The sequence below is a fragment of the Eleutherodactylus coqui genome, chromosome 8 (assembly GCF_035609145.1).
Source record: "Eleutherodactylus coqui strain aEleCoq1 chromosome 8, aEleCoq1.hap1, whole genome shotgun sequence".
Taxonomy (NCBI): Eukaryota; Metazoa; Chordata; class Amphibia; order Anura; family Eleutherodactylidae; genus Eleutherodactylus; species Eleutherodactylus coqui.
The window spans coordinates 50,993,273-51,015,693 of NC_089844.1; the positions used below are offsets into that span (position 1 = coordinate 50,993,273).

Genomic DNA, 22,421 nt, shown 5'->3' on the forward strand with positions numbered 1-22,421 from the left:
TAGATCCCCACAGCTGCCTCCAGGTGATATGTAGTGTCTGACCAGCAGCGTATGGAGGGCAGGTACTAGAGGACCTCTCCTGTCTCACCGCGGCTACGTCCATGCGGCGGCTGGTGTCTGACATGCAGTGAATGGGGACAAGTACTGTACTAGCAGCGCCTCTCCTGTCTCCTCCTCCCTCAGGATTACCATATCATCCCCCGGCCGCGCCTCCATCTTTCTGGCGCCATTTTTAAGTTCCCGCCGGCTCTCCGCCGCTCGGTCCGTACTCTGGGCCGCCCCCGTCATGCCATTAAGCATCCGCTCGGGGAACCGTCCTGCAGATGCCGCAGCAGGCTGTACCATGAAGGGGCTGACAGACTGGACGCGGACACGGACGGCGCTGCTGGAGCTGCAGGGGAGGCTGCGCTGCTCCGTGTGGTGAGTGGCGCCCCCTGTCTACGGGCTAGTACCGGGAGTATTAGCGCTGCTGGATGGGACTATGGAGGAGCGGGCGCGCAGTGTCCTGTGGTGCACCTATATGTGCGGCTGCAGGTCACAGCTGTCACGTGATCACCGGACACGATCTGAGTTGTGCAGCAATGTACAGTACACACTATAAGCCTGGGTTCACACACAGCGGAATCCTGGCAGAAATCTCACAGTTTGGCCACAGCGAAAAACCGTGAGATTTCCGCCGGGAGAAGCGCTGCTTCAAAGTCCGTGGCACTTAGCTGCGGGTTTTGAAGCAGCCCGGCCGCTCGCTCTTCCGCTGTGGCCGGCGCTTCCATAGAGGAGAGCGCGGCCGCAGCGGAGGAAGAAAAAGAAGGAGCATGCTGCGGCCGGCTAATCTGCGCCACAGTGCCAGCTTTGCCGCGGCGGATTTGCCATCTTTAAAAAAAAAAAAAAAAAGTGCACGGCTCAAGAGCTTGGCATGCTGCCAGCGTGCCGAGCACATCCGCTGGGCATAAAGAAAGAAGATCCGTCCAGAACCCGCAGCATCCGGACAGGTGAGTATTATTAATTTATAGGTCTCATACCTGCGGGAAACGAGGGACCCGCTGCGGGAGTCTGCATGGAGAATCCGCGTGGGCCCAAATTTCCTAGTGGACATGAGGCCCAAGGCCGCCTGCCCACGGACGGGCTAAGGCCAAATGCACGCGGGTGGAAATTCCGTGGCTGGATTTCCCGCAGGATTGTCGCCCGCTGCCATAGGATTGCAGCCATAATTTGACCGCGTGAAAACTTGCGTGGTAAACAAAGCGCGGCATGTCCTATTTCTGCCAGACGGCGCAGAGGGAGACGCTGGAGAAGGTGAGCGCCGGGTCACTGCAGGGGCATTGCTTGCATCTCGCTGCGAGAACTCTCACAGCGGGATCCCACCCGGTCGTCTGCAGGAAGCCTAATGCCGCGTCTCACGTGGCATAAACCTGTGGCGTTATCCCACAGCTGTTAGTTCTACTGAACCTAATCGCTCAATGTTCATGCTGCGGAATACCGCGGTGTGAAAGAAATCGCGGCACGTTCTAACTGCCATAGAAAAAAAGCGCAGCCAGCTTCAATCATAATCAATGGAAGCCGTCCGTCACGCGATACTTCCGCTGTGAGGACAGCAGAAGTATCGCGTGATTACAAGTCATCGCCCACCACTGGCGCGTCTTGCTGCACTGCACATGTGTGCCGGATCCGGAGAGGAGAGTATGGGGTCTTTGTGGGGCGCCGTGTCAAACTCTGGCGCAATATTCCATTGGCGGAGTCTGCAACGGCCGCGGGCATGAGGCCTAAAGCCGCCTGCATACGGGCGGATTTGCCTTGCGAAATCCGGGGCAGGATTCCACCTCTGTATTCTGCAGAAAATCCAGCCCATAGCATGCAATGAGAATACGCGATTACCTGCCCGCAAGCGGAAATCAATTGTTTTTTTTTTTGTTTTTTTTCCCCCTCCACCCGCAAAGGGAAAAATCGCAGCATGCTGCAATTTTGTGCAGGCTGCGCACGGCTGGCTTCCCTTGAAGTCAATGGAAGCTGTCCGTCCAGCGGCCATTCTGCAATCACCATTGCGGAATGGTCACAGCAACCATGTCGTTGCCATAGCAACGGTGTGGCGTCCTCTGTACTGCGCATGTGCACCAGTGCATCAGCCGACACATCAGCAGCAGAAGAGAAGACGGTGGAGAGGTACGCTGGGATCACCGGCTGGGTACCGGATCGAACTCCGCTGCGGGAATGCTGCATGTGGGGTCCGACCTGCCCGTTGCAAGCGGTTTAAGGCCTCATGAACACACAGATTTTTGCTGTGGTATCCAGAACAAAAATCTGTTCTGCGCATGTCTGCTCGCCACGACCATCCGCAGTACGGAGAAAAGAAGAGAAATAACAGGTACGCGGGGTCGCCGGCCGGGCGCATGGGCACATACCACTGCGGGCTCCTGCATGTGGAATAAAAGGCGCTCGTGTGCAGCCGGCCTAACCACAGGAGGTTACAACAAACACCAATTACTCCGCAGAAATCTCGAACGACCGCACGGAAAAAACGTGGGCTAAGCATAAAAATCTGGCCTGTGGCCTTAAATTTTGGGGCAGCTTTGCCGTCTGCAATCCGCTGCGGCTGCCTCCCCCCATAGAGAGGAGAGAGGCCACTGCGGAACCTGAGAAAGAATTGGCATGCTGCGTCTTTGACTTCCGCGGCGCATAGAAATTTCAGAGCGGTTTGGCCGCAGTGTGTGGTCGAGATCTTTCCGAATCTTGTCCAGTTTGCTGGCTACTCCCGGGATTAAAACCACGGGCAGAATTTCCGTGCAGAAAGTCCGCACGGACATTCCACCCCATTGGAACCCAGCCTATAGGTAGAAAGCTGCGCGTCTCCCTGCAGCGGTTTTACTGATATTTGTAAATACCGGCAGCGAGTGCAGCGTGCATGCCCGCGTATCTCACGGATGTGCGCAGTGTCACTTGGTCTTTTTTTTTTGTCCTTTAATTCGCCACTCTGTTTCATAGCCGGGTTGCGTATGAAAACGCCGCCCATAGGCAATGTATTGCGCATAGATTGCGTTTGCATCCGCTGCCTATACAAGTGTATAGGGCTCACGCTGCGCGGTATACAGCATACTGCCATCTACTTCTCGTGCGTATCAACACGCAGCATCTACACGCTAATGAGAACAGATCAGTGAAAGTCGATTTACATTCATTGACTCCATTCACCGCGTGCCGTAATACGTGCCGAAATCAGTTGTGTGAATGAGCCCTTATGCATGATAGAGCCCTATTCTCTATAAACCCTGTACGTACGCAATTACATTACATATGTGTGGCGTTTATACGCAACGTCACTAAGAGCGGAAATAATAAAAACAAGGAAGACTGCGCAGGACGGCGTGCTTGAGTCATGCACAGTGAAAAATCGCTGTCATACGTGGCGGTAGCACGGCGCCCGCAGCGGTTTACAATGCGCTCGTGTGCGCCCGGCCTCGGGGCTCCTTCACACGGCGTGTTGCTTATCAGTGTTCTGTGAGCCAAATCCAGGAGTGGAGCGTACAGAGAGAAAGTAGAATGGAAAGATTTGCATTTCTTCCGTATTTTGGACACGCTCCTGGTTGTGGCTCACAAAATACTGATGATAAATACGCCTGCGTGTAGGAGCCCTTGGGGCGCCTTTGTACTTGCAAGAAAATCGTGCAGTTTTTTTAGTGATGCAAGAATGAGTGAAAACACTTTTTTTTTTTGTTTTGTTTTTTCTACATCTCCCATGTTTTCCTATGAAACTTCCTTTTTATTGCAATTTCACGAACCTGCAATCTTTGTGTGGGGCGTTTTTAACACTAGAAACTCCTAGTTACGCAATAAAATTACTCTCAGGAAGAAGCGTCGCTGACGCTCAAATCACGGGAACGAAGATGCAATTTTGCCTTATTTTCTTGTGGCAAAATCGCGATTGCCAGTGTGAAGGAGCCCTAACAGTGGGGGAAAAAAGCTGCAGTGGAATGGAGTCCATGCTGTGAGTTTTCCGATTTGCGTACACTCTACTTGTTCCACTGCGGAATTCATTTGCATCGATCTCCGCAGATTTCCTCCACGATGTGCGATGATGCTTTAGGCCTCATTCAGACAAGTCTGTGAGCTGCAGCCGAGAATCTCAGGCTGAACAGACACTAGTCCGTGTGCCGCCGATCTGCGTGGACAGGTGACATTGCACGCCGAAAAATGAGGATAGGTCATCAATATCAGATTGGTGCGATCCTGAGCTGCGGACCCTCACCAATCAGCTGTTTGGGGAGGACATGCCGCTCAAGTGAGCACCGTAGCTTCTTCTCTGGCATTGCATGTTTACTGGCTACTTGGCCTGAGAGCAGTTCAGTCCTAGTCAGTTAAATAGTTGTCAGCTGCTATACCAGACGCAGCCACTATAGTAAGTGGCGCTGTGCCTGGTGGGCAGTGAAGCGGCTAACCCGAGCGCATGGGCAACTTCAAGCAGCCACCCACCGATCGGATATTGATGACCTATCTTGATGGTAGCTCCTCAATGTCTGAGTCTTGGAAAACCCTTTTTCTGTAATATTGATGGAAATGAGGCTCTAGTGTGACCCCACATAATATATCTGCCATTACTGGCGATGTTCACACTTCTAATTCCGAGTTTCTCCGATTGGTTAATAAATATCCCTTCTTGTTCTGAAGTAGTTAAATGTTGGATGATGCCGCATACGTGACAGTAATTGGTTCTGCATCTTTTATACCTGCTTTCATGGAAGATTCACTCCAAGCACAATATGGACAAATGAAAATTGATGGCGAGAAGCTGAGAGTGTCAGATGTGTTTTGTCAAGTAGGTTGTCGAGAAGCTCAGCAAATTAGCAAATGAATATGTTTTCTCTCCTTTGTAGCAATTATAGAAAAAGAGTGCAAACGAACTTTACGGATGCTGATGTAGATTGTGGGTTTAATTCAATGTCTTTTGTTATCGGGCGGTGTGTTAGGTTTTATTTCCATGCTGATACCCTTGGATTAGTACACCTGTGTATGTATCATTACTTGCTTAACTTTACTCTTTCTTTCTTACAGTTTGTCATTATTAAAGGAGCCTGTGTGTTTGGGAGGCTGTGAGCATGTGTTTTGTAGGTGAGTATTAGGAAACTCATATCCCTATTATATCCTTCATGGTTTAAAAATCCATTCACGTGAGTTAGGACACCTAAGGTACATCGGCGTACGTACCATAGAGGCAGACCATGCTGATGCTACGGGGCCCTTGGACAGAGGGAGTCCTCAACTGTTATCGCATCATGCTTTTTTTTTCTCCTGGGAAGTAAGACCATATGCAGGACCTCCCCCCAAACAAGGATGTGGAGAATGTGTCCAAGGGTCATTTTAAAGGGCATGAAACAAAAAGCAAACACTAGGCCCTACTGTTCTGTGTGGCAAAACCAGATGCTATGATGGGGACCCTTAAGTTTTTGCTATGGGGCCCCATCTCTTCTATGATTAACACCACAATTGCCTATAGGGCGAGAAACGTCGCTGCCCCCCCGAGCACGCTCAGACCAGTAAGCAGTTACTTAAGTAGAGCGATGCTCGCTAGAGTGACTGCTGTATCCAAGCGTGCTCACTCATCTCTAATCTATATCATTAGCTTTGTCTCCATTGGACCCTGGTAGCAAAGACAGCGAAGCATCTGGAGACGCTGATCCTGAAGCTAAAGGAAGAAAGTGAGAAGATGGGACTTCACCTGAACATTAAGAAGAAAGGGACTTGTTATTTGTATAGCGCCAATTTTTTCTGCACCGCTTTCAGCTAATTTGTTTATTACCCCACTCAAGCTGGGTACTCATTTTACCGATCTCAGAAGGATGGAAGGCTGAGTCAACCTTGAGCCGGCTACTTGAACCATGCGGGGATTGAACCTGCAAACTTCAGGTCGTGCGTGAGAGCTTAGAAATGCATACTGCTGCCGTAGTGCTTCTACCCACTAGTGGTTTTTTTTTTTTCTAGTGCTGTGATATCCCCGCGTTTTTTTCAATGGGACTTTCCAATGTTAAAATCATGTCGCACAAACTTGCGCCACACAAGGCCAAAGACAAAGATTATGACCACTGCCAATAAGGAAGGCCCACATAAAGGTTAACAGTGAGGAAATTGAAGTGGTTAATAGTTTCGTATTCCTAATTTTTCATAATGACAGCTCAACAGGCGAGATAAGGTGTCGATTAGCACTGGGGCGTATGGCCATGGTGAGCTTGGATCCAATATGGAAGTGTAAGGATGTCTTCGAACTCTGGTGTTGGAGAAACCTCTACAAATTCCCTGGACAGCTAGGGTCACCAACAAAGCTGTCCTGGACTGTATCAAACCAGAGGTGTCCCTAGAAGGCAAGATCATGAGACAGACGGACTTACTTTGGACATGGGATGAGGGCGAATTCGCTGGAAAGAGATGCTACTTGGAATGGTCAGTGGTAAAAGGAAACGGGAAGGCAAATTACACATTGGCTGGACACCATCAAAAAGGAGCTAGTAATGGACATCAGGCAATTGAATGCAGCCATAGAGAAGCATGGAGAGCACTGGCCTACAGAATCTTCAAGAGTCTGACACGACTGAACGGACAGAGTTGGAATTTAGGAGAGCTCTATAAAGCACAGTATACGGCATTTTTCAGTAGATATATATCATAGGTGGCTCAGCCCTCCCAGGGTTGTTAAGCAGATAGGTGTGTTTTTTACTTCCTATGTCTTAGTATTGTAATTTAGTTCAATAAAAATTAAGTTTAGTTCAATGTGTTTAGAAGAACAGATTTACTAAATTAAAATGCATTGATTAAATTGAGGCAATACTTTTAGTCATGATTAATGTACAAACCTGTAGATTGTGCAATAACCCGGCGTGGTATTGTTGGTTTTGCAGGCACAGCTCCCATTCACTTTGGTGGCAGCTGTGACTGTAGTACCACACATGGTCAGTGCACAATGTACGGAGGTGTCTGCTTCCTCCTTCATACAGGATGACCTCAGATTGGCCAGGGTCCCGGGTGGTGGGTCCCCACCAATCAGCTATTGAGAACTTTATCTTGTAGCTAGGTGTTCAATTTTTAAGACCTAGAAACCCCTTTATCCATATTGCCTTTTTCTGTTATTATCTAGTGTTCCTACTGAGGCAGATGCGTAAAATACATACTTGCTAAGCAGTTACCATTTGATGTAAACATTTTTGAAAAAGTCATTTGTCATATCACTTTATTTTTTTTCTTCCACTTCTAAGGACTTGTGTAGATGGGAGTGTGGGCAATGAATGCCCTGTATGCCACACACCAGCCTGGGTAAAGGATGTGCAGATCAACCGACAGCTTGACAATATAATTCAGCTTTGCAGTAAGCTGCATAACTTACTGGATAAAGGAAAGAATGATGGTAAGTGATCTATTAAGGATTGCTGCATTAAATGAGTCATTCCACCAAACAGAATGTGTCATCATTGTGGATCCAACTTCTGGGGCCCCCAATAGATCAAGGGGACGACACCCCCTGACCCTCCCCTAGTGAATGGAGCAGCTGTGACCATGGCTGTAGGCACCTCTCTGGGACTGAGAAAGATGACCAGAAACATTGCTCTCCTATCCATAGAAAGTGAATGGAGCAGTAGTCACACATGGGCATTGATGCTTCGTTCACGAGGGGTACAAGGGGTACATTGATATCTTGATCATTAGGGATTCCCAGCAGTTGGACCTCCATCAATCATACATTTTAATAGGTAATATTTTTGATCAGATGAATCCCTTTAATTTCAAGAACATGCCACATATATTAATGAAAAAGCGTTGATGGAATTCCCATATAGGATAATCTAGTCTGCACTGTCTTTTAAAGGAGTTGTACTGGATTAGAAAAACCATGGTTGCTTTCTTCCAGGAACTGCGCCACACCTGTCCTTCTGGTTTGTCTGTTTTTGGAGCTCGGCTCCATTCACTTCAATGAAGCTGAGTCGCAATACCACATGCCACCTGTGGACAGGAGTGGTGTTTGGTTTTTTTTTGGTATGGTTTTTCTGGTCTTGGAGAACCCCTATTAATATGGCCTTTATGCATTAGATAAATCTTGGTATTTTGTATAGCGCCAACTTATTCCGCAGCGCTTTCAGGTAAATATTACTTATTACCCGCCACCAAGCTGGGTTCTCATTTTACCGACCTCGGAAGGATGGAAGGCTGAGTCAACCTTGAGCCGGCTACCTGAATCACGCGGGGATCGAACTTACAACCTTCAGGTCGTAGTCAAGAGCTTACACTCTGCGCCACACGAGGCTTGAAAAATTGATAAAGGTCACACCCCCTACGATAATTCAATGTATATAGGGGGGGATAACCTGGCTGGACAATATGGGAAAACAAGGATCAAGCATGCCTTGATTTCAGTATGGCCAATCCCTTGTTCCCTACGAAGGCGATTGTAGCAGTAAATATGCATGCGAAGAAGTGGTGACTGTTTGCACATTATCATGTAATCTATAACCTTATTACAGCAAGGCTGGTTTCATGTTGCGTTATGTGAATTCAACACTGACCATAGAAGCCAGGAGGGAACCTGAATGTCGGCCCTTTTGTGTCCAGTGTTAGACTGATGGACGGAAGCTATTGAGACAGAGGCCGCAGAGGTTCCCTCATCACACGTACTCCTCTATGGTGCCGTCCAGGTTCCATCCTGGTTTCCATTGCCAGACTGTTTTCCGCATGGAGGACTGAAGCAGCGCTGGATTCCCAAAACCTAATGTGAAAGAAGTCTTAAGACTTGTGCTTAGTAATCAGTTAGGTTTGTCAAGTAAGATGAAATGCTGCCGTTCACAACTCCAGGAGATGTTCATTAACTTCTAGAAGGTTCTTGTTTGATGGTTTTATTCTGGGCTCCAATTACTATAATACAGCACTGTGTGTTGGCTGGATTGGTAGCAGATTTTGTTACACTTCATTTACTCAAAAAAGGTAATTAAGCTGTGGAATAAAAATATGCTTAGATGGTAATTATGCCTTTACTGATCTCTTTTTGATAGGCATGTTCTCACATAATGAATGTGTCTTAGTGTGTGTATGCACCACATGAGGTCTCGTGTGTAAGGGGCCTTTCTGTGATTGAGGGGAAGGTTTAGCAAGATAATTGGTAAATAACCACTTGACAAAAAATGGATTTAATTTTATTTGGTAGAGAAAAAGCCAATATAATTGACTAATGGTGCAGCGCTACTAATTAGACCAAGCGCGTGAACCTGACTCCTCTTTATTTGCACAGAACACCAGCAGATATGATGCGCTTCGCAGACACGCAGCCTCTTCCTCAGAATGACTGGATTAAAAGCGGATTAGAATAATGAAATGTGAAGAAGGGAAAGCGTAAGGGCCCTTTTACACGGGCCGAGAGTGGTATAAACGACTGCATGAGCGCTGACCTCACCGCTATGTTTGTTAGCACTTGTGCAGAACGTTTACACTGAAAAACTTAGGCTTAGTGCCCAAGGCCGTGACGGGCTCCGCAAGCGGAATTCTGCAGTGGAGCGTGTCACGCCCCCCCCCCCCAAGAGACCCCATACTTGCCTCGAGATCCGCCGCCTGACATCCCACATTGCTTCTGTTAAATCTTGCGATCTTCACACACGTGAAGGGATTGCAATTGTTTCCCACAGACTTAAATGGGAAAAACGCATTACACTCGCATGCACATCGCATGGCGTGCAAGTGCTATGTACATTTTTATTTATTTATTTTTTTCATTTTGTTTTACCTCCATGGTCCCATAGGACACAATAGGCGATTTCGCTCCTATGGGAATGCCCAAAAATAGAACATGCTACGACCTTTTTTTTTTTTCCTCACAGGGTTTCACATTAGTGCGTGTTTTATGCGCATTGCACAAAACTTGCCCCGGTTTCTTGTTTGTGTGTATAGGCCCTAGGAGAAACAATAAAAAAAAACTGAAAATGTATGTGATTTTATATAACTTATTTTTTTTTATTATTATTATTTTCACCACTACTGAACTTTTCAATTTTATGTTTAGCAATTTTTATTCTCATTTTCATCTTGGTTTACAATGGGTTATTTATTTTATCTGCTCTGTATGCTGATATATTAGTGTTTCCCCCGAAATAAGACCCTTTCTTATAATATTTTTTGCCCTAAAAGAGGCACTAGGTTTTATTTTTGGGGAGATCTTATTTTACTTGCCTAGTAGGCTCCATCCATGCCCATCACACTGCTCCCTTGAGGTCTGCGCTGTTCTTCAGTCATAGGTGCTCATAAATCATCACTTCCTGGTGACAGGATTGATAAATTCCGCCTCCTAGGAAGCGATGGCTGTGATTGGTTCTCGAGCGCCACGCTCTGCCAATCAATGCAGCGCTCGATGAACCAATCACAGCCATCGTATTAGTTCATCCAGTACTGCATGGATTGGCTGATCCGTGGTGCTCGAATAACCAATCAACAGTCATCGCGTTGTGGAGCTAGAATTTATGAACTAGCTGAGCTGCGGGAAACACGATATATCCATATGTACTTAGTTCTTTCTCTTTTTGTTTTTCCTTTTGTTTCCCTTACACTTTACTTTCTTCACTTTTTTTAATTTTTTCATCTGATGGTAATCCGCTTTTAATCCAATCATTCTGAGGAAGGGGCCGTCATATGTCAGGTTCACCTGCTTGGTCTAATTGTCACTCCTTTATAGAGCTGCACTATTAGACCGTGATGATGTCTTTTTCTTTGTCATAGTCTCGCTTGTTGTATAACTGGTATCTTCTGGACTGGCAACACCTTAGGCTTGTGCCATCACTAGTCGCCAGACATGCCGCAATCATTTGGCTTTGATAGTTTGTTGGATTAGCTCCACTTCCTTTTGCACCTCTTTTGGATTAATTTTATTTGGGGAACCTGCTTTTCTTTTTTTCACCTTCTTATATTCAATAACTTTAACTTATCTCTTATCCATGAAATAATATCAATAATACACTTCAAAGAGCGCTGTCTTGTCTGTTCACATTGCACTAATGGTTCAGTGTGTACACTGAGAAATCTTCTAACGCGTATGTGAAACATATCTACAGGGCTCCATTCGCCCAACAGATGCTGAGAGCGTTCTTTTAGTATCCTTGAGGGTGGTGTACCATAACTTTTTCTTTAGACGTATATAACCTGTATGCTGCGCGGCATGTGCTTTTTTTTTTTTTTTTCCCCCTATGGAACCTGCAGGAAATATTTGCCCCCTTATGCTTATACAATGGCATACGCCACTTCCTTCCATCGGAAGTATACTTTGAGAAATCCTCCTAGTATATTGTTTTAACCGAAGGGTCAAACGTGATGTCAAGAGTCTAAACAGTAACTGTGTAATGATCACATCCTGATGTCAGAACCTCATGATTATACACCAATTTTGCCACTACTTAGACAATGTTCATTACTTTCTGCAGCCGCCTGACACATTTCGCATTTGTAGGAAGAGTGCTTCTCCTGTGCCAAATACTAATTGACTACCATGTAGTGCCCCACTTTTCTCAGTGAAAGGGTTCTTCAGCACCCGCGATGTGTATTATACAGCGCTGCTGCAGGCTTATGCTGATCATTTGAATCAATTACAGACAGAAAGCACTGTGCTATTTGAAAAGAAGATCTGCAGCAGCTGAAGTGGGCATTAGGAGGAATAATGTAAGTCTTATTATCTGGACATAATGAGCGCTCCTACAGAGTAAGGCTGATGTCCACAGGCAGGATGGAATATTGCAAATGATATTCCGTTGCGGGGGGTTCACTAAAGTCACCGTTTTTTGTCTGTTTGTTTTTTTTTAATTTTCTGTGCTATTTTCCTATGGAAAGCGTGTCATGCGTGTGATTTATTGCCGCGGATCACGCTATGACAGATCGCCCATGGACACTCGGCCTAGGGGGACTTTTACACAGGCCAACAATCGGGACCCGAAAGGGCAAGTGAGTGAGAATTGCTTACTTGGCAGAGCCGCTTGGCTTTTTGGCTCCCATAAAGACAAAGTGATCGTCGGTCCATGCAAGCAGACAGTCGTTCATCTATGAGCTACTACTGCCTGTTTAATTTGGATGGAGGTTGGTCAGCCTTGGTGTACATTCTATCTTATTAGCACAGTATAGACGCCCATAAACAAAACTGCATAGCTTGCGGATAGGAACGCAGCAACTTTTGAAAAGTCCCTTAAGAAATATTAAATTCTAGACCTGCTTTTAGCGTGCAGATCTTTAAGGGTGTGTTCACACGGCGGATTAATGCCATGGATTTGACGTGAAATCTGTGGCAAAACTGCATCCAATTGCTTATATGGTAGTGGAAATCCGTATCAGTCTAAAAAGTGATGACACTTTTTGATGTTGATTCGGCGCTAAATCCAAACGCAGATATGTTTGTTGAAAAGGGTAAATCTGGGTGCAAATCCACGGTAAACCAAAGCGCAAATCCACGGCTCGGCTGCAGAATTTGCAGGCAGAAGTCCAATGCTGTCTGAACATACCCTGAGGAAACTGCCATGTCTTTCTTTCCAAGTCTGGTTAAAAAGAACAAAAAAAATTATCAATATTTTATGATCTTCCAATAACTCAAGAAAACACTCTGCCGCAGTGGGACTTGTAGAAAAAAAAGTAGTATAAGGTCGGTTTGCCTTAACTCTTACTGGATGAGCGTCCTCTCAACAGCTAGTTCTGCCACTTGTGGAATGATTGCTTATTATCTAGCTCTGTGATATCACATAGACCGCAGTGTATGCTGCAGGATTAGAACCTGGGCTCACGGGGCAAGGACAGTTGAGAGCAAAAAAGAGGAGTCCAACTATCCGAGAAGACAGTAGAGCCTTCTGTTCATGTAGATTCCAGTCTTCAGGCGGCACTTGGTCTTCATAAACACGCATTTGCTTGGTTATATATGGCTTGTTTTGCATGTACAGCATTTCGCATAATGGATAAAGACGAGGTTTTAAACGGCTGCCTTATTCTTTTCTTCTCTAAAGCAAAATAATCATTCCACAGTGAAGGCTAAAATTGTTACCCAGATGGCACCAAACCATTTTCCTTTGATTTTTTTTTTTTAATAAGAGACGCGTTTATCAAAGAGATTTCTCAACTTCTGTTGGTAATGGGAAATAATTTGAAAGGCACACAGCGTGGATCATTATATTTCTTTGATGCAGATTAATGGCAGCTAAAGCAGCGTTTTGTAATTGCTTCATTTTGCCGTAGAGTTTTGTTACATTAAGACGGTAGGAGAACGCTGTGCTTTAGTTTTATAGATTTTTACATACATGAAGGACAGGTTTGGACGTCTGCCAAATTTGAAGGAATAGCCTTTTGTCTTGAAAATGCCACTATTGCTTTACTTCTATGATATTTTTTTCTTGGTGGGGGGGGAGGGGGGGGGTATGATTTTACTAGTAATGTAAAATAAAAACTAATTAAAATACATAATGTGTAACTTGTGGAGAACCCCAGCAGCACATACTTATGACTTGTAGACATCTGGTACTTGCTTTACTCACCAGTTTTCCTTTTGTATGAGAGAAACCTGTCTGATGATTGGCTTCTATAATTTAAATGGGTTTTACAACTAGGCAACTCTTCAGATTCTAGTGGTCTTGGTGATCTGCCAGTCACTGCTGAACTGGATGCTATTATGCTGAATATCAGCTATTACTGATGAGACAACATTACATGGTGGCCATCCAAATGAATGGTGCTGGTGGCCATTCTGGTGTCCCTTCATGATGGCAATATGTCCAACGAATACGATGGGACTGTTCCATTAAAGTGTACCTACGCTTATGAAAAACTTTTCATAAATCAATAGTAATTAATGAAAAATGCCTTTCTTTGGTTAACCTATTCCTCTTTCCCCTGCATCATAAAGGAGGACCTAGCATTTTTATTTTCAAACTCAATAGCCACCCTCCTCCCAGTCTTATAAAGGCTCTGCACCACTTAGTAATTTGCCAGGCAGCCCACCAAAAGAGATGGGCTCACATTTCCGGTATTTGGCATCCCGTGCGGCACTAGACAGTAAGTGATATCTTACTAGTTATGAAATCTTATGTTCTGGATAAAGGGCCATTTGCATGCAACAATTACTGTTTAAAATTTGAGCAAATGTAGTGGCCTGGAGGGCCTGCAGAGTAGTCAAAGAGAGTTTAATAAGTTCCTGGGACCTCACTATGAGCCTCTAGGGAACATAGGAGGTGCCCCACTTGAGTTAGACGCTGCTATTGCTGGGATATCTACCCCAGCAACAGCTTGGTGATTGGTGCTTTGGTAGCTTAGCAATACCTGACCCTGCATGGGAAAACCATTTTAAGTGTGTGTACGTTGTCTTTGCTTCTGCCCTCTTCTGCTCCCAAACTCCAACTCCAAATTGACGTGCAGGAGAGTGATACAGTGCGGTGAGACAGCGAGTGTGTCATCAGAAGAGAGAGAGGGAGGAAAAACGGAGAGTAGTGGAGTTTCTCCTACATCCTGAGTAAGGAAATCGGAGCCAGTCAGAAAGAGAGGTCATCATAATAGTGCGTGTTACCATCCCTTGCGCAGTTAACGAACAGTGGAATCTAATCTACCCTGCACGAGCCCTTCCAGCCTGTCACTGACAGCCTCAGACAAGGTAAAGGGAAAATCTTTATTGTATCCAAATAACCTTCGTCCTGAGAGAAGTATGAAATCCGACACTGTCAATGTGGATATAAATGTAACTGTTATCATTGCTCCCAAATCCACAAGAGTGAACTGTCTCGATGACCTGACATTACATAGTAAACGGCATGCCTTCAGTTTACTGGCATCCAATTGGACTGGTCTCGTTATTTCATTGCAATAAGTAAGGCTTTTCTCCTATAAAGGCATTGGCGTCACACAGATATCAGCAGTCAGTACCTACCCAGAGACTCTTACCAACCGCCTGCTGCGCGAGTCACCATATCGGTCAGAGTAGCTGCCACTATGACAAAGTGTAAACTGACACCATCCACTTGATCAACCTCTGGCTCGCTGCACAATCAAGCGAAAGAGAGCGATAATCGTTATGTGTAAACATGCGGCCATCGTGCATTTATTCGCTTGTCGTTTATCGCTGAGTTTCAGCTTGCATAAAAATAGTCTTAGTTCGCTTTGCTTTTTGCTTCGTTTAAATGGCATTCAGTCTTTCAAATGACTGCATGAAGCACTGGAGGGGAGGGGTGATTGTCTGCCTGCTAAACACAATGACTGCTTGTTTACTCATGCCAGCAGAAAACAATGGCTTTTCTTTATACTAATTAAAAGCCTGCTGGCCAGAGATTCCTCCCATAAACACACTCCCACCTGAGCAAACAACATACACAGTATAATGAGGGAAATGGAGAGGATTTTAACCGATACGTACGTTTAAATGCTTAGCATTTCTATGCAAAAAAGTTAATTAGTTCAAATGATGATTGTTGCATGTAAATAGCGCTTTTTAGGGTGCATGCACACGGTCAGGCACCCTGTCCAATGGGCAGGAGACCGCAAAGAGAACTATTTACCACTAGTAAGAAGTAATTGATTGATTAACATTAATGCATATGGATCACTGCTCTGTCGAGACAGTAAATAGATCTTTAGAACATGATGTCTAATGAGATCTCTAGTTCTGAGACTGGCATTTAGCATCCTCCGCGTTAGCATCCTCGGTGTTAGCATCTGACGTGTGGGCCTACCGTTTTCAGGGGAGTTGGATGAATCGCAAAGCGTTATTGAGCTTCTTCTAAAGGGAACCTGTCGGGTTCCCTAAGCTGCTTAGCCTTCTTGCACAGTAACACAGAAGGCTTGATTTTTGGCTATGCGAAGTCCTGACCGATTGCTGTGTGTACAAGGCTCCGAGGAGTCTCATACATTTTGCTGTTTTTGCACAAATCCTTTTTAGGATGATTTTATTCATTTAAAAGGGGTTGTGGTATAAAGACTGTGTTTCTTTTTATCTGGAAATTCGTGCAGTGATCAGCTGATCGCCATAACTCTGCCTTCTTTAACCCCTTAAGGACATGGCCTACTTTGGCCCAAGGGAAGCAATGATTTTTTTTATTTTATGGGATTTTCATCTCCACTTTTCAAAAGCCATAATTTTATTGTAGTTGTTATTGGTACATCTTTATTAGGGTACATCTTTTTTGACCCTTTTTATTGTGTTTTTGGTCGGAAAACTGAATAGAATAAGCATCAAATGTGTTGGATATTTTTATTTATATATATTTATAAAATATACACACACAAGTGGGAAAGTGTTTTAATTTTTATTTTTTTTCCGACTATAGTAATGCATTGCAGATCATCTGTACTGCAATGCCTTATTGCTTACAATCGCAATCATAGGCAATGGCAAGCTGGAGCACCAGTATTTGGCGTCCTGTTGCCATGGCAACCAATCCTGTTGCATTAAGTACTCTGCAGCCAGGATGTAAACCTACATTCTGTAACATTAAGGCCAGCTTCACACGAGCGTGACGGGCTCCGCTGCGGAATATTCTGCAGTGAAGCCCGTCACGGCGCCCCCCAGAGACCCCATACTTACCAGCGAAAGATAGCGTGAAGACGCTTCCCCGCCCACCGCCGTCGCGTCATGTGACACGCCCACCGCGTCACATGACGCGGCTGGCCGTGTCACGTGACGCGCCGGCCGCGTCATATGACGCGGCGGAGGTTAGGTGGGGAAGCGGTTTCACGCTATCTTCCGCTGTGTTACAGCGGGAGATAGCGTGAACGGACGGCTTCCATTGACTGCAATGGAAGCCGCCAGCGCGTACACCCGCGGCAAATAGAGCATGCTGCGGGTGAGGGCGGGAGATTTCACGGTGCGAAATTCCGTGGTGGAATTCCGCATCGTGAGCATTGTGCTATTAGGTTCAATAGAACCTAATAGCTGCGGGCAACGCAGCGGATTTTTGCCGCGAATTTAGGCGGCGTAAATCCGTTCGTGGGAAGGAGGCCTAAGGGGTTAGACCCTCTACGGTTTACCCTGAACAGAGCTTGTTCTACAGGAAAAGGACACTACAGTTTTGGACAGTGTGAACTTGTTCTACATCAAGACGGCTACAGTTCCGGTTCCATCGGTGACACCAATATGCTTCTAGTGTCATTCTAAAAACAAGAGTCCCTGATGGAAACGGAGCAACCACCCATTTTGAACTTGGGTCTAGAATAATGAATTTACGTGTGTGCGTGTGCGCGCGCGCGCACACGAGCTGGGGGTGAGCAGTGCTGACAATGGGAGGGGGGAATGACTGGGAAAGGAAGTAGTAAGGGTGGTTTTACGTTCGGCCGTGAAGACTCCCCTTTCCTGCTCGCCGGGCAGACACATTGATTATAACGGGGCCTGCCTACTTTCCACCAGGCTGCCTGGTATTGGGAAGGAAGAAAAAGCGCTTCCTGCAATGCTTTTTGTAACCGCTATTTGCAGACAGAACCTTTTGTCTGTAGTTTCCGATGCAGATATGAAAACCGCCCTTACACCCCCGGAGTCAGTGGGTCACCTACGTGTTTTAGCACTTAAGCTTGACCTCTAGGCCTAAAAGCAGGTGACGGAGTCTCTTTTAACTTTTTAAACTCCTTTTAACTCAGAAATGTTTCTTTGTGGAAATCTGAGGTTTTATTTGGTAGCATTCTGAGAAGGTCACAAGGGACACTTCAATTACTGTGCAGCAATATAAATATTTGATTGCAGCACAGTTTCTTCTCTAGCTGGTGCTCCCATATCGGGTCCAGTTAGAGCCAAAACATGTCTTTAAATATTTATCAATTTCTTACAATAACAGCTGATGTGGGTCTTTCTGGAGCCAGCAGCTCTCCTGCATGCGGCCAGCATCTCATCCTGGCAGGTAGTGTCATTCTGGTCAGCGCTCCGAGACCTTGTGCTGCCAGAGGAGCGTACCATCTATGTACAGCAAGGAGGGACCGCTGCGGGCGGACAACACTTTGTGTCCCCCACCTTCCCAATGCACGTGAAAAAAAAATGTTAGTAATGGACAACACATTATTTATAGATGTCAGATATTCATTAAAGGGGTTCAGCTGTCCCAAGCAGTCTTTTATATGCTTTATCACGTGTATCAACACGTTTTTATATGCCTAGGTGGTTTTACATTTACATTTTACTTTTTATATTGTTCCATAAACGATTGACATAAAAGCGAATCTGCTGTTTTTTTTTTTTTCTTGTTTGCTAGGTCGTTGTCCAGGGTCATATATATTGTGTGCATACACGTTCACTAGTGTTTATTTATCATATGCTACATTTGTGATGTTTTTTAGCCATATGTGTATTTTTTGTTTTTTTCCCCATATTAAAAAAACACTATGTATCCCTGCAAAATTTAGGATTGGTGGCCCAAGCAGTAAATTGGGTGCATGCATACCACTAATTGCGCACCATAGTGCCCTATTATTCTCTAGGGGGTGTGTATGAAAATGCTGTATGTACTGTTTGTGCTGCATTTTTATAAGCATGTTGCTAGGAAATAAAACAAGGAGGAAGAAAAAAAAAAATTAGGAAGCCGTTGCCGGATCACTGCGTTTCATGTGCAGCACTTTGCCATACGCTCGTCTGAGCCTGCCCTAAAGGTGCGTCACATAGGTGAGTGCGACAGCCGTCCAAGAAACTTACTGATATCGCGCTTGTAAACCTGCAATTCCTGCTGTGAGTTATATTGCATTTGAGGAAAAACACATTATATCTTTGTACCATGATTTTCATGGGCTTGAAACCCGCATGTTTTAATAGGAAAATCACTTCGCACTCACATGAAATTTTTTTTTTTTCTCTTTTGGCTGTCATAGGAAATAATGGGACATGCAGCAGTTTTTTTTTTCCCCCCCCCGATCTTGGACTATTGGTCCAATCGCTCATGTGGATAAACGCATTGAAAGCAATGTGTTCTTTTCACACGTGATTTCTGACCATATAGCAACCAGTCAGATATTAAGCTTGAAAATCACCCATGTGAATGCACCCTTAGGCCTCGGTCTACATGCACATAGCTTCATACAATTAGCAGGACTGGAGGGGCCAAGCATCTGGTTCTTAAACTGGAAATTTAAACAAAAAGTAACTTCCTCTTAATGTACAGAAATTGCACACCTAAGCCCTGTAGATTTCCTGACCGCATACAACCTGCTCACAGCCGTCAACAGCCTGTTAAAACAACTGCAGTGTCCACCTGCGGGCCGCCTGCACACGGACGGATTTGCATTGCAGAATCCGCGGTCAGCATCCGCACTGCAAATCTGCTGTTAGTTGCATCCTATGGAAAACGGCTGCTTCCTGTGTATGAGCTGAAATTAACTGCGATTTCTGCTCGTGGAGGAAAAATCACAGCGCGTCAATGGAAACCATCCGATCCACTGCCATTCCACAATGACATCGCGGAACCTGCATCCTCGCCTAGCGACTGGGGTCTGAGACTGATTCGCTGCGGGCTCCCACATATGGAATTTGGGTTTGCCATGAGCAGGCGGCCTCAGACAGAAATTTTCACTTTTTTTTTTTTTTTTTATCCATTAAAACATACATTTGTGCCTAAAATTCACATGCAAGTCTTGTTTTTAAATGTACAGTACAAGTTATACATACAACCATCTTCAGGCCTCCCTCACACAGGGCGTTTTCAGCAGCGTTTTCAGCCCTCTGCTAAACGCTGTACAACACCCATTCATTTCAATGGGGCTGCTCACACAGGGCTGAAAACGCTGCTTTGAAAAGCGCTGCATGTTCTATTCTTGGGCGTTTTCAGCTGAGTCTCCCATTGAAATGAATGGGCAGCCTCTTCAGCTGGGCTGAAAAGGCAGCTGAAAGCTCGGCTAAAAAGGCAGCGTTTTGCAAACGCCCTGTGTGAGGGAGGCCTCAGGCAGCTTTGCATTAAAGAGTAACTGAAAGCAAAAGTAGCATGAAAATTCAAATTTACAACTGAAATGCATACTGAAGCAGAACCCTTGTGCAAACAAAATGTACTCTGCCAAAACTAGGATGTGAGAGACGTCTCTGTTCACAGGTGTGTGAGAAGGACAAGCCAAAACAAGAAATGTGCTGACCAGTTTTTGCATGCAAATTAAAGGGGTTGTCCAGTTGCAAACTACTGGTGGCCTATCCTCAGCACAGACCAGAACTGCTTGCCTTCAAGGGGCCCGTTATAAGAGCTCATTCACCCGGGTGCTAAGTACATATCTTTTCAAGCATGTAATACGGATAACTTAAACACCACTGATTTGCATTGGGGTGTTCAGACCTGCGTTTTCACATGTGTATTTTCCACTCATGAAAAAAGTTGCAGCATGTCCTATTTTAGGCTACTATAGACTGAAATTGCCATTAAAGACAATGGAATTGCATAAATACTCAGTGACTACGCATGATACATGCTTATTCATGGTGTATTCTATGTAATCTTTTTGCACGTTTTTTTTCCCCCTAATGCATTTGACAGATGCAGTGCATGCACACGCATAAAAAACACAAGATGGTTAACCTTTTGCAATCCAATTTTGGATTCAGAGTTTCCTAGGGGGCTTTCTCGTTCTGCCATTATACAATAGCGCCATCTGCTGGCTAGAACCAGTAGTGTGGTATGTGACATGCTGGATAGGCCTCCAACAACAGAGCAGCCAGTAATATACAGTAATAATACCCTGCCGGACATCTTCTGACATCGGAGCTGTACAGCCTTCAATCGGAATGTCTTTAGACGTCACAGTGGAAAGGGTTAAAATACGCAGTGAATACGCAGCATTTCAGTCCATGAAAATGCTTGGTATTTTGTAGAGAGCCAGTCCTTGTGCATCCAGACATCGTTGCGGGACGAATTAGGGCTGCAGGGCTGGAGTTTAACACTTGTAGAATAGACTATCAATGGTAGATCAGAGGGGGTCTGACATCTGGGACACCCCCTCCCCCCCTTGATTAGCTGTCCTCTGGGCTGACGTGCTCATGTAGTGGGCTGATTTCTGCAGGCAGCAGACAGCTCTCTCCCTACTGCAGTGGCCAGGCTTGGTATCATAGTCAAAATTCCTATTTACTTGAATGGTAACACTGCTTACAATACCAAGCCTGGCCACTGAAGTGAGGGATGGAGCTGTCTGCTTCCTGCAGAAATCTGCTATGTGCGCAAGCACATTGGCCTGACAAACTGCTGATTGCTTGGGAGTCCTAGATGGAAGACCCTTGCTGATCTACTGCATCAGTACTATACAAATGGACAACCTTTTTAAATTGGATTATATAGGTATACATTTTTGCATCCCTCTATACAAACTGTAACCTTGTAAATCCCTAAACGTCATGTAATGCGTTAACTAAGCCTTCTATCAAATGGGTGTACAATCTGTACTTTTTTGCTCTTGTGTTATGGATAAAGCCTCCAGATCTCTTTATATTCTTCATCAGAATGTAACTTCGGCTCTTGTGAATCATGGAAGGTTTGAGTGGTGTATCTGTTATGCGGACAGAATAATGACTGGTATGTCCACCTGAAATAAAGCGGTTTGAGATATATATATATATATATATATATATATATATATATATATATAATATATGCAATTGCATTGCGTATGTTTTGGCATTTATGTGCCACATTGCTAAGTGACAGAGCGGAAATAATTAAAAAAGAAAAGCAAATAGTCTGACTTGTTTTGGTGAACAATCCTTGCCATACTTGGCGATATACTGGCTTGAACAACGGTAAAACGCTGCATTATAAGCTCATCCGCCAGGTAATTTTATGTACCTGGCTTCTCTTCTGCAGTCCTATGGATTAATGAAGTGGCAGCATGGTTGCTCGGCTCCTACTACATTCATTCTTTTGAACAGTGGATGGACCACTCGCCACCAAACACACACTTATCCCCCTGAAGGTAGGGAATTAGGTAAAGTCTTGGGATGGCCCCTTTAAGTACCCCCAAAAATTCACAGCAAAAATGTGATGTGATCAAAACTGTTACTTTTTGTAGTTTAATTTCCTTTAAACCACCCCCACCCCTCTACTGATTACCCCAAGCTGTGGTCCTTTAGGCCGCCTGCAGACGAGCGGGTCGGATCCGGCAGCGAGAAATCTCGCCGCGCGATCCGACCCCAGAGCCTGCAGGGGCGAGCGCGTACTCACCCGCGCCTGGCGGCCCCGGCTCTTTGATGTGCCGGCTGCCGCGCAGCCGGCGCATGCGCAGACCGGAGCCGGCGGCCAGGTGAGTGCGTGCTCCGCACAAAATTAGAACATGCCGCGGTTTGTTTGCCGCGCGAGATTTCGCGCGGCCAAACCGCGGCCGTCTGCATAGGAGTGCGTATTGTAATGCACTCCTATGCAGACTTTCAGCGGCGGAAATCCCGCGGGAAATCCCGCGGCGGGATTTCCGCTCGTCTGCAGGCGGCCTTATGTGGATAAGGCCAATACAATTTTGAAGGAACAGGA

General features: G+C 45.5%; 1 protein-coding gene across 1 annotated transcript in view; it reads left to right on the forward strand.

Annotated features, from left to right (window-relative positions):
- Positions 1-242: 242 nt before the first annotated feature.
- Positions 243-22,421, forward strand: part of BARD1 (BRCA1 associated RING domain 1) — a 64,080-nt gene continuing 41,901 nt past the window's right edge. The window contains exons 1-3 of the mRNA XM_066575620.1: positions 243-420; positions 5,041-5,097; positions 7,233-7,381. Coding sequence (XP_066431717.1) covers positions 287-420; positions 5,041-5,097; positions 7,233-7,381 — 340 coding nt within the window. The 5' untranslated portion in view covers positions 243-286. The remainder of the gene's footprint in view (positions 421-5,040; positions 5,098-7,232; positions 7,382-22,421) is intronic.